This window comes from Betta splendens, chromosome 19 (assembly GCF_900634795.4).
Source record: "Betta splendens chromosome 19, fBetSpl5.4, whole genome shotgun sequence".
NCBI classification, from domain to species: Eukaryota; Metazoa; Chordata; class Actinopteri; order Anabantiformes; family Osphronemidae; genus Betta; species Betta splendens.
In genome coordinates, this window is record NC_040898.2 from 9,010,648 (window position 1) to 9,021,352 (window position 10,705).

The window sequence follows — 10,705 nt, forward strand, 5'->3', positions numbered from 1 at the left end:
AGGTCCAGCTTTACTTTCCCCATCAGGCCTCGTGAGCTGATAGGACCAGAGCGCGTCACTCATGGGGTGGGATGAAGGTGAGCGATGGCTTGATTCAAGGCATTGTTTGCCTGTACGGCCCTGCAGCAAATATATAATATAGCAAATACACAAGCCTGATGTGTCTGATGGTGGAAAGCTGTAATCATAACGCTGCTGTCCAGCCGGAGTTACCCAAGTAGCGACCTGGCGCTGGTACAGAGTGTTATCATGAAGCATCTTAAGCATTTGACGGATTAGTTCACAGATTAGGTTGCTTATCTGTGTTTCTGGTGGAAGCTGCTCCTCTTGAAAATGTGAAAATACAATAACACAAAAGGCAGCAACACTCTGCACCATTAGTAAATGAGGAAATGTGTGTTTGTCAAGTGGGTGAAATGACACTTTAATATCAGCTGGGACGTAGAGTCTCCACCAGGATCTGTTGTATGCATCAAAACATGTCACCCTGTGGTTAAATGTGAGTAAAATCACATAATGACTGCGCTTGACTACAAACTGGCCAATCATAGATTTTTATTTTCAGGTCTTTATGATTTAAAAACAGAAATGTGCAGCAGTTTGTAATGCACAACAATGCAATTATTGAGCATTTGAAAGATTTCTATTTATAATATCTGGAGTGTGTACCCAAGATGACGTTAAACTAAACCCGCTGCAATAACAAGTGCAAAACATCCTCTCTCCTTCGGTGGGTTGTGAAAATAGTCCTTCAGACACTCAGGCTCCGGAGAAGCTGTTAGAAATCAGGAAACGTTTGAAATGTGTAATTACAGCATTTATTATGGGAAGACTGCGAAATCTAAAGCAGACGCAGGCTGCAGTGGATGAACTGGAACCCGGGACGACACTGGGTGACGTCCAGGACGGATCAGAATAAATAAACAGTACGTGGGTGGATGTGCTGCATATGGCAAGGGCTTTGATGGCCTTTCTCTGGGCTCAACCACAAAAGGAACGGAGGGTCGGGAGAGCTGATGTCCAGGTCCTTAGGACTCGCCGCCCATCCCTGCTGTAACGCACAGCCGCTAATAAGCTCACATGTCGCCGTGCCGCCCTGACACGATTCTGTGACCAGCGCCCGGTCAGAAGGAAAGTTCAGCATCTCATTAGCACCATATTGAGAGCGACAGAGGGAGGGACGCGCTGGGAGACCAGAGAAGGGGGGGGGGGGGGCTCCAGCTGTTTTCTAGCTAATAACAGGGGAGAGAAAGTGAGGGGCTAATAGTCACAGAGGGGCTGGAGATCCGAACGGCCCGAGAGAGGAAGCCGGGGAGTTAAACAAGCAAAGAATGGGCCTGACAGAGTGAAGAGGGGAGAAGCGTTCATCCTAAATGATGTCACAGCCGAGAGGGGAGGAGAGCGAGAAAGGTAAGCAAAGCTGTTGCCCTTCGCCCCGAAGCCAATAAGCGCCGGCGATTACAGGCAAATGCGCTCATTTGTTGAACTTATTTCTCTCTCGATTGCGTTGTCTCAGTGTCTCACACCCATTTTCAGTGTGTGTGTGTGTGTGTGTGTGTGTGTGTGTAGGTGTGTGTGTGTGTGTAACTTTAAGTGCCAAGGGAAAATTGGGTCAGGAGAGAGAGAGAGAGGGGGAGAGGAGTGAGGTAGAGAAGTGTGTTGGAGGGGGAGACTCGCTGGGAGAGAGGGAGACGCACAGAGAAATGGAGAGAAGCCCTCAGCGGCCCTGGCACTAGTGCAACGAGTGGTCACTTGAGTAATCACTGGTGATTCAGGGAGAAACGTAAGTGCTGGTTTGCTCAAAGGCATGACTGCTCTGCTGCTGCTCTGCTTTACGCGTCCTCTGCTTTGTGGATGGACTGTTCTTAGCTTGAAATGGACCCGGGTCTCAGAGCGGCTCCGTCCTGGTCCAGAGCGTTCCCTTGTATGGGCAGGAACAGGGAGAGCAGCGGGTGAGAAAGCGCAAGTCGGAGGACGGAGCCGAGGGACGGGGCCGTGGAGGAGTCTCCGTCATGCGGTCTTGTGATGAGGCGTGGTTGGTCACTGTGGTGTCGCTCTGGTGTCACTGTGGTGTCGCTCTGGTGTCGCTCCGACGGTCGCGAGGCCCAAAGTGACTGCGTCCGTTGATTGTGTGTGAACCTTGAATCTCCCGGGTTCCGTCACATGCTACCAGCTTGGCTTTAGTGCGAACGGAGGAGTCACAGTTGGTTCCAACCGGCTTCATATTAGTCAGAGCAAAGGGGAAAGATGACCTTTCCCTGCTGTTTATTTTGGGAAAGCCACAGGAAGAATGCCGGAGCAGCTGTTCCATTCCTGCTGGCAGATCCCACCCGTTTGAATTCCAGCGTGACACATCCGCGACGCTCCCCCTCTTACTCACGCGCCTCGTATCCGAGCAGCGTACGGCAAACGCAACATGAGAGTTGCTACGGCGACGGCGCCAATCATTCGCTATCAGACATTCCTGCTCTATTAACGAGGAAGTCCAACCTGTTGCATCTGCGCCTGCCAATAAAACTCCTTCCCCGCTTCGAAATGCATCGCAAACCAGTCTGACGACTGTTCCTGTATCGCGCCGACTTCTTCTTCTGCTTTCCGAGACAGACGCGGCGCTAATAATGGCGGGCCTCCCCAAGGAGCCGCCCCAGGACGGCAAGAAGCAGAGCTTCTGGATGGTGAGCACTGCGCCCGGAGGGCTCGTTTCCGCCGCAGGCCCGCTCTGCCCGCGTGTCACCACAGGTCTTCCTTTCTCGCCTTCCAGCCTGGGAACTACGTGGCCACGGTGCACAGGACCGAGCAGTCCTTCCAGGCCTGCAACGACATCGTGGCCTGCTTCGCCGAGAGGGCGAAGGTGGAGAAGCAGTACGCGCAGCAGCTGAGCCAGTGGAGCAGCAAGTGGAAGTCCATAGTGGATTCCCGTGAGTAGAGGAGGCTGCGTGATGCCGGGCCACGGGGGGGAGGGGGGTGGGGGGTCTGATTAACTGCTCACCGGCTCCGCTCCATCCCCAGGGCCGCTCTATGGCTCCCTGATGAGGGCGTGGCAGTGCTTCTTCAGCTCGGCCGAGCGCCTGGCCGCCCTCCACTGCTCCGTGTCCCAGGCCCTGGCGGCGGAGGAGGGGGGGCGGGTGAAGACCTGGCAGAAGGAGACCTTCCCCAAGAAGATCTTCTGCGGGTTCAAGGAGAGCCACGACAACAACGCGAGCTTCTCGCGAGCACAGAAACCCTGGTCCAAAAAGCTCCTGAAGGTCTAGAACACACGTCGTATTTCACTTTTGTGTGTTGTGTGGATTAGCTTAGCGTAAAGTTGAACCGCTTAGAGGGTTTGTTTACAGTGTTATTGGTCCCAATATTAGAATAAGAACATGCTGCTAGCTTCTCGCTTTGTTTGTACGCGTGCAGCTGGAGAAGACCCGAGCTGAGTATCACAAGGCCTGTCAGAGAGAGCAGGCGGCTGTGGACAAAGAGAAGCAGGTGAGCGACAGCACGGAGATGAGTCCGGAGAAGAAGCAGAAGTTCACGGCGGCCAGAGAGAAGGCCGCGGAGGAGAGGGAGCGGGTGAGGAGCCGCCGGATGCTAACGCGAGCTAGCGCTAAGCGCTCAGACACGCCTCATCACAAACCTGTTCCCGCAGACGAGGGAGCGCTACGAGAAGACGCTGGAGGACGTGTCCACGTACACGCCGCGCTACATGGAGGAGATGGAGGCCGTCTTTGAGCAGGCGCAGGAGGAGGAGAGGAAGCGGATCAGCTTCCTCAAGCAGGTGTTCCTGTCCATCCACAGGCATCTGGACGTCACCAACAACGAGAGGTGAACGGGGCGGCTCATTCGTGGAGCGGGTGGAACGGGTCGAAGCGGCGGGTGACGCGTGCGGCTCTTCCTTTCTGTCAGTGTGAAGGCGGTGTACAGCGATCTCCACAGCACGCTGATGTCCATCGATGAGCAGGACGATCTGAAATGGTGGAAGAACAACCACGGGCCCAGCATGCCCACCGACTGGCCCAAGATCGAGGTGAGCGAGACCTGTATAAATACTAATGCTGTAATGTTAACAAAGCAGGGATTTGTGTTGCCCTGCAGGAATGGGTGCCACCTGTCAAAAAGTTAAAGAGAAAGAAGAGGAATCAGAAAGGGAAAGAGAGCCGACCGTGAGTAGCAACGCAGCGTTAGCGTTAGCATTAGCGTTAGCGGATGTGGGACTGTTTAAAGACGCTGGTCTCCTCCTTGTCAGCGTGATGATCGGGGGCGTGAAGGTGCGAGCGCTGTACGAGTACAAAGGCGAGGAGGAGGACGAGCTCTCCTTCAGAGCAGGTGACGCCGTCTCACATCCACTACACACGGGCTCCAGTTGTGCGATACGCTCGTGACACGGTTCGCGGGCTGAAAGGATTCCGATCTATAATCGCATTCGCACATGAAATCCAGGCAGACTTCAGAAGAAGAGGCGCCGAGTTGTTAAGTTTGGAGCAACACAGCTCATATTTGCACAGTTGGGTGATGCAGAAATCAGCTGGGCAAATAGCATCTAGTGCTGTCAGTCGAGGCGGAATCCCTTCAGCCACACATGCCGTTCATAAGTCATCCGGTAATTAAAACAGCCCACCCTGACCCGTTCGATGTGTTGCGATGGCAGGTGAGGTGTTCCTGAAGGTGGAGGAGGAGGACGACCAGGGCTGGTGTCGGGGCGTGCTGAGCGGGGGCAAGGAGGGCTTCTACCCGGCCAATTACGTCCAAGTGGTTGACTGAATCAGCCTTTAACTCCTCACACACGGATGTCTGAACTGCTGAGTCTGCGTCAGGATCTGTTTTGAAATATACATATATATATATACACGCTTAAGGCCTTGAGACGCTATTGCTTTGAGTACTTCTACAAATGAATGTGTGATATGAACATGTGTGTGAGCTGTACACGCAGACGGAAGGTTAACACTGACGCAGGATTGCACCGCAGTAACGGTACCTGCTGTAGCCTGTGCTGTTTTCAAACTGCACTGCAGAGATGTTGATTTCTGCCGTATTAACACTGCACCAGGCGAGTGAGGTCCCAGTGTATCTGCTGAACTGCCAAGAGAGACAGAGGATATTTATTTGCTGTCATGTCTGAGTGGGAGCTGATAATGATGAGCTTCACCCGGGCTCAGGTTGACAGTCACGTGTTTACACACAGGAGATTGAATTTCAAAATAAATCCTATCTTGTTTATCTTTCTCAAGGACATTTTTCATTGGATTGCACCTGTACTTTTTTGTGTTGCTAATATAAGAAACTGAGCTAATGAATATGCTGATGTTATTATTTATCTATTTACATTAACTCCTACCGCAAATAAATATTTAATTTGTTATAGAGCTACTATTTACATAAATTAAGCTCTGTCAACAGAAAATAAACACAACTCTGTGCAAAAGATGTTCTTTTATTTTGAAAGACGACCGCAGTGGCATTTACCTTCAACCTACAGTCTTATCTCAGCTTCATGCTTCGTTTACGGTCACGAATGCTTAACCACGATGAGCGTCACGCTGCCGTCACGGGGAGCGAGAACCTGTTTGACGAGACGTCCGCAGCAGAGAATAAATGACAACATGTCTCAAAGCAGCTGAGCCATTTGAGACCAGAAGAGGTTTCACGCTGGAGGAAGAACTTTTACTTTAACGCTCGGAGGACTCTACATGTGTAAGTGTTTTATCTATCTTTGCTTGGAAAATAACTGAAAAATTCAAGACGTGGTTTCTTTATTCTTCACTTCAAGGCGTGACAACGATTATACTGTAACATGATTGCATTGGGCTTGAGTAATAATTGTTCAATTATGTGTTAAGGAAGTCTCCAATTAAAAGGATGTTGGGTTCATTTTTTACAGTAAACTGACACCACGATGGAATTTGCCTGCGGTTTTGTTTACGTGCCCCCGTTGCTAAATCAGAGGAGCTGCCAACAAACCACCGCCAACGGCATCAAGCGCTCAGGTGGGACAAACACTGAACCCATTTAAAAGCCCATTCTGCTTTACATGCACGCGTGTTTGGTTTCCCACATATCTGCAAGGTCAGCGAAGGCAACATGAGTGTTTACTGACTGTTATGTCTGCGGCCACCACTTTACCTGCTGTCAGGTGCACTCAGTGGCTTCCTCCTATGACGTAACTGCAGTTTATTGTTTTTACTGGGAAGCTGCTTGGGCGAATACCATAATGTGTTATGCAACCAGTGACACAACAGTGTTCGGGGAAGCAGTCTGCGAATTCCGTGATTCCGTGATCGCTGCACCCGTTGTCTTGTCTTTGCACTCACTGAACTTCTCCTTTTTTTGCAGCCCTTTTGCCTCCCGCTCACCGGCTCCGTCCTCGCAGCCCTCCCCCGTCTCCCCCGTCTCCCCCCTCTTCGCCAAACAGCACAGAGAAGAGCCGAGAGGCGAGGGAGGCTGGGAGGCCCCCGTACGAGAACGTGGATTTTCAGAATAAAATAAAGAACTTGGCACCTCAGCCAACGCCAGCTCCTCGACGGGCGGGTAATTAAAGCCTGAACGCGACCTCATACTAGATGGTGCTTTGCGTCTGCTGTTTGTGGCAGTCGTGGTGATTTGTCCATTTTGCAGCCCTTCTTCCGCCGTGTATGAGGCAAAACAAGAGCGAGACCCCCGACCCGCCGACGCCTGAGTCCCAGTTAAACGGCCAAGACCTTTACTACTCATACTGTGCACCGGAACGTTGTTGGAGCGAGGCGAAGCCGCCACCGTGTAAATAGACACAACACATATTGTGTGTTTTCAGCTTTTGTGTTGCTGTGGTTGTCTGACAATGTTCTGCTCGACCCCTCAGCCCCGGCCGTGCCCCAGAGGCCCTTGTTCATGGACCTCACCCCAGAGTACGTAATGGTGGTGTCCTCACCATCATCGACGTCCCAGTCTACTACAGGTAAAGCTCAATACAAAACAGTGAGAACACCACTGTCAGACATAGAGCTTCTGTTGAACACTGACGTTATTCCCAAATCGGGACCCACAGACGTGGGGCCTCTTCCAGGGAATCCTAACGTGGTCCTGGTTCCTTTAGGAAGACTGCTCTCAGAGGACGCAGGTCAGTCTCCGTGTATCATCGCCCGAAAATCTCAGTCATCCGTCGTATGATGTTTATTTTGCTTCCTGTTAATTGCATGTTTTCAGTGCAGCCCATCAGAGGACAACCCACCATCTGCACCCAGTGTGGCTCAGTGCTGAACTCCCTCTATGTTAATGTGGTAATTATACCTTTACTCTGGAAGCGTCAAGCGGTGACATAATTAAGAGTGATTGATTTCAAATATGAACAGCTGTGTGGTAAATCTTTTAACCGCTGCTGGGAAACACGGATCATTATTGATCTATTGATCGTTTGAGCTGCAGGTTAGTGTGTGTTGCTTCTGCGCGTCCTCGGGGTTGACCCATCCTCCGAGCGCTTACGAGGACGGCCTGTTTTTGCTCAACCCGGATGAAGCGCCGCTGTGCACCTCCGACGCGCTCCTGATCTTCTGCATCGATATTTCAGGCTCAATGAGTTTGACCTCTAAGGTGAACGCGAACGCCCCCGCGGCCGATGCTGATCCCTGTCTGTGGCTCGTTATGAACCCATCACTGTCTTTCTAGGTCACCGTGGGGAGGTCTGTTCTCCAGAAATCAAGACTCCAGGTCAGTTCCTTCTAATTTTTTGAATTGCTGACAATTCATGAGACTGATTCAACACATTCATCATGGCAATCGCTGATATCATGATCGATTTAAACCAGTTCGTCCGTGAGGCTGTGCTGACGTGTCTTGAGAGACTAAATGAACAGAACCCTGGCGTGAGAGTGGGTCTCGTCACCTTCAACGACGAGGTGTGGACACAATCTGTCTGACTGTATTGTGGTTTGTTGCACAGGTTTTGAGTGAGTAAGATGTCTTGTTTCCAGGTGACGATCCATGGACATAACAGTTTATCGTGGCGTTTCCTGAGCGGTAACGAGTTGACCGACGTGGACTTGCTTAAAAACGCTGCTCACGACTACCCCAGTCCACCTCCCCTCTGGCAGACCAAAGGCCTGTTACAGAAACAAGTCCGGGGGTGAGAAGAAACTCAACCATTTAACTCATTTTATTGTGTGATCAACCCAAGCATGGGTTCAGATATCCGTCCTCTTGATTCTGTTGGTTAATCAAAGGCTACGTCAAAGTGGGCCCACAGCTCTGGGTCCGGCTGCTCTACTGTCTATTGCAATGGCCGCCAGGCAGCCCGGCTCCAAGGTGCGTCTGCTTAAGTCCAGTCACGTGAAAATGAATGATTTCTGTTTGCCCAAGCTCCACGCTGATCCTCTGTCCTCCATGATCTGGAAGGTAATTATATGTACAGACGGGAAGGCCAACACCGACTTGGGAAACCTGGAGGTGGAGGATAACGATGCTCGCACCCTCCTGTCGTCCACCATCTTTTACCAGACGCTGGGGGAATACGCCGCCGATCAGGGGTTGGTGCACGTCACGCCGTCAATGCGTTTACACACGATTAACTAGTAAAAAATCCCTCTATTTCCCTCAGTGTGACGGTGTCTGTGCTGTCTATAGAGGGAACCGACTGCCGGCTGGATGAGCTGGGAAGACTCGTCGATCACACCGGAGGAAACGTGAGTGACGGTGTGCTGAGTCCATTTCCATCCATTCCATCAGACCCGTTTACCCGCGTCTTCTCCTTCAGGTGGTGATAGCGAGTCCCAACATGCTGCAGGCAGAGTTTGAGCAGATGACTGAGGACAGGACCATAGCCACGCACTGTGCCGTCACGCTACGGCTGCCCAAATCGCTGTAAGAGCTCCGTAGCGATGCGCTAAACACTCGTTGGCTCTAGATCGGCCTTATCGCGGCATTGACTGACGCTCTGCTTCAACGCAGGCGCGTGAGAGGGGAGAGGGAGGCGGGAAGCAGAGCGACCAGGGAGGTCGGGAACGTGGACTCGGCCAAAGAGCTCACCTTCCAGTTCGGAGCCGGCGATCCGGACGCGGGAGGTGAGGCGGCATCGCGTGCGGAGCCAAGTATCGCAGCGCGGTGATTATTGCTGAGAAAGGAAGGCTTTTCCATCTGAGGCCGCTGCCAGAGAGAAAACCTGTCGTGAACAAAGCGAGAGCCAGAGTTCCTACAGTGGCGAGCAGCAGCTGGAGACAACGACTAACAACTGGAGCGAGGAGGATTGTTTACTGCCACTGGACGCCCATCTGTGATACCAACTGCAAATATTACACGTCTGATGAAGCTGTTGAAGCTTTATTTGTTAGAACCTGGACTGATAAAGAAAATCATGTTCATGGTGACCAGAGGATGAACCCTGGTGGTCATTTCCTTCATCCAGCACCAGACTGAGTCTCCTTCATCCAGACTGTTGTTTGTGTGCTTTGTTTCAGTGCCGGCACCGTCGTCTGGCGCCCGTGTGCCCATCCAGCTGCAGATCAGGTACAGGAGGAGGAACGGACAGAAGATGCTCAGAGTGATAACATCGGAGCGAGAGGTCACCGATGACAGGTGATGAGGTCATTTCCATAGTGGCATCGATGTGATCAGAGGGCCCTAGCTTGTGCCTGGAGCCTCCTCGTGAGCATAAACAAGTCATTATCAGCGACTGATTAGGACTTGATCAGTGTAAACTGGTCTCAGGAAACCTTCAGGCAAAGTCGTTTAGAAACTCCAAGGAGACTGGTGGTTGCTGAGATACTGGAGCAGAAACGATTGCGCCGTGTAAATCACATTTCTCATCCATTCCACGTCTCGTCACACCGTAATGAACCTCTCCAGCCGCTCCGTCTGCTCCACACGCGCAACGAAGGTCACGTAATTCATCATGCGAGTGGCTGCGAAGTGACCGCCGAGTGTTTTTTTTGGGGGGGTTTCAGGTCGGCGGCGCTGTCCTCGCTGTCCGTGGACATCGTGCAGCTCAACTCGGCCCAGGCCAGCGCCACTCTGGCCGTCAGGGGCCGCTTCCTGGAGGCCCGGCGGGAGGACGAGCAGCAGAGGAAGCTGATCGCCAGAGCCATGTGAGTCAGAGCGAGGACGGTGGAATACGGCCGTGCAGTAACCTCAGCAATAATCAGAATCGAAAGCGTAAATATCATCACGGATAAAAGCGAGGAATGTGCGTGTCTGTTCGTTTGCAGAGAACATAATCACAGCGCAGAGGACAAACACACTTACCAGCAGTGGGTGGAAACCATGGAGCCCATATACAACAACATACACAACTACACCAGGGTCAGTGTGGCCTGCACACGCTTCACATTGAACTGCCTCGACTCAAATGACAAAACTTTCTCAATTCTTCTCTGCTCTTCAGAGGAAATGTGTCATTTCAGACAAAGAGGTATTAACATTACAGCACTTTACTACATTATGTTTTAGTATTAGTATTCCACTGTGCTAACTCTTTGTCCTTCTCTTCCATCCAGCCTCTAACGGATGCTGGTGCAGCGATGCTCTATACCATGAAGCACAGCAACAGAAATTCCCTCTCACGGAGGAAAGCACATCAACCTACAAAACTACCAAAATCTTCCTTTTACGACGTGTGAGACTACGAGACTATACAAGTATTAGCGTTGATTATTTGACTAAATATTGCAAATATACCTCAGATGTAAGTAAATATTAATTATAATATGTAAACTGAACAGGAAACATAAATAAAACTCTCAGAAAGACTCACAGTAAA

At 51.3% G+C, this 10,705-nt stretch overlaps 2 protein-coding genes across 5 annotated transcripts; both read left to right on the top strand.

The window, feature by feature from the left end:
• The first annotated feature begins 1,254 nt into the window (after window positions 1–1,254).
• LOC114845722 (protein kinase C and casein kinase substrate in neurons protein 3-like) lies at window positions 1,255–5,207 on the top strand. Of its 2 annotated transcripts, none has more exons than XM_029134092.3 (10): window positions 1,255–1,410; window positions 2,605–2,675; window positions 2,762–2,918; window positions 3,010–3,245; window positions 3,400–3,555; window positions 3,632–3,807; window positions 3,889–4,009; window positions 4,078–4,145; window positions 4,229–4,308; window positions 4,631–5,207. In XM_029134092.3, the coding sequence occupies exons 1-10, from the start codon at window positions 1,374–1,376 to the stop codon at window positions 4,741–4,743; spliced, it is 1,215 nt and encodes a 404-aa protein (XP_028989925.1). In that variant the 5' UTR covers window positions 1,255–1,373; the 3' UTR covers window positions 4,744–5,207. The 2 variants fall into 2 exon arrangements, with proteins under 2 accessions (XP_028989925.1, XP_028989926.1); XM_029134093.3 differs by lacking the exon at window positions 1,255–1,410 and adding an exon at window positions 1,624–1,783.
• Window positions 5,208–5,351: 144 nt separating this feature from the next.
• Window positions 5,352–10,694, top strand: LOC114845705 (circularly permutated Ras protein 1-like). Of its 3 annotated transcripts, XM_029134059.3 has the most exons (21): window positions 5,352–5,676; window positions 5,864–5,969; window positions 6,316–6,510; window positions 6,598–6,738; window positions 6,821–6,916; window positions 7,007–7,078; window positions 7,165–7,238; window positions 7,384–7,548; window positions 7,624–7,665; window positions 7,764–7,853; window positions 7,929–8,080; window positions 8,178–8,259; window positions 8,350–8,480; window positions 8,552–8,636; window positions 8,708–8,814; window positions 8,902–9,014; window positions 9,408–9,525; window positions 9,894–10,034; window positions 10,155–10,248; window positions 10,331–10,357; window positions 10,443–10,694. In XM_029134059.3, the coding sequence occupies exons 2-21, from the start codon at window positions 5,879–5,881 to the stop codon at window positions 10,563–10,565; spliced, it is 2,139 nt and encodes a 712-aa protein (XP_028989892.1). In that variant the 5' UTR covers window positions 5,352–5,676; window positions 5,864–5,878; the 3' UTR covers window positions 10,566–10,694. The 3 variants fall into 3 exon arrangements, with proteins under 3 accessions (XP_028989892.1, XP_028989891.1, XP_055360613.1); XM_029134058.3 differs by having other exon boundaries at window positions 10,155–10,357; XM_055504638.1 differs by lacking the exon at window positions 10,331–10,357.
• Window positions 10,695–10,705: the final 11 nt, after the last annotated feature.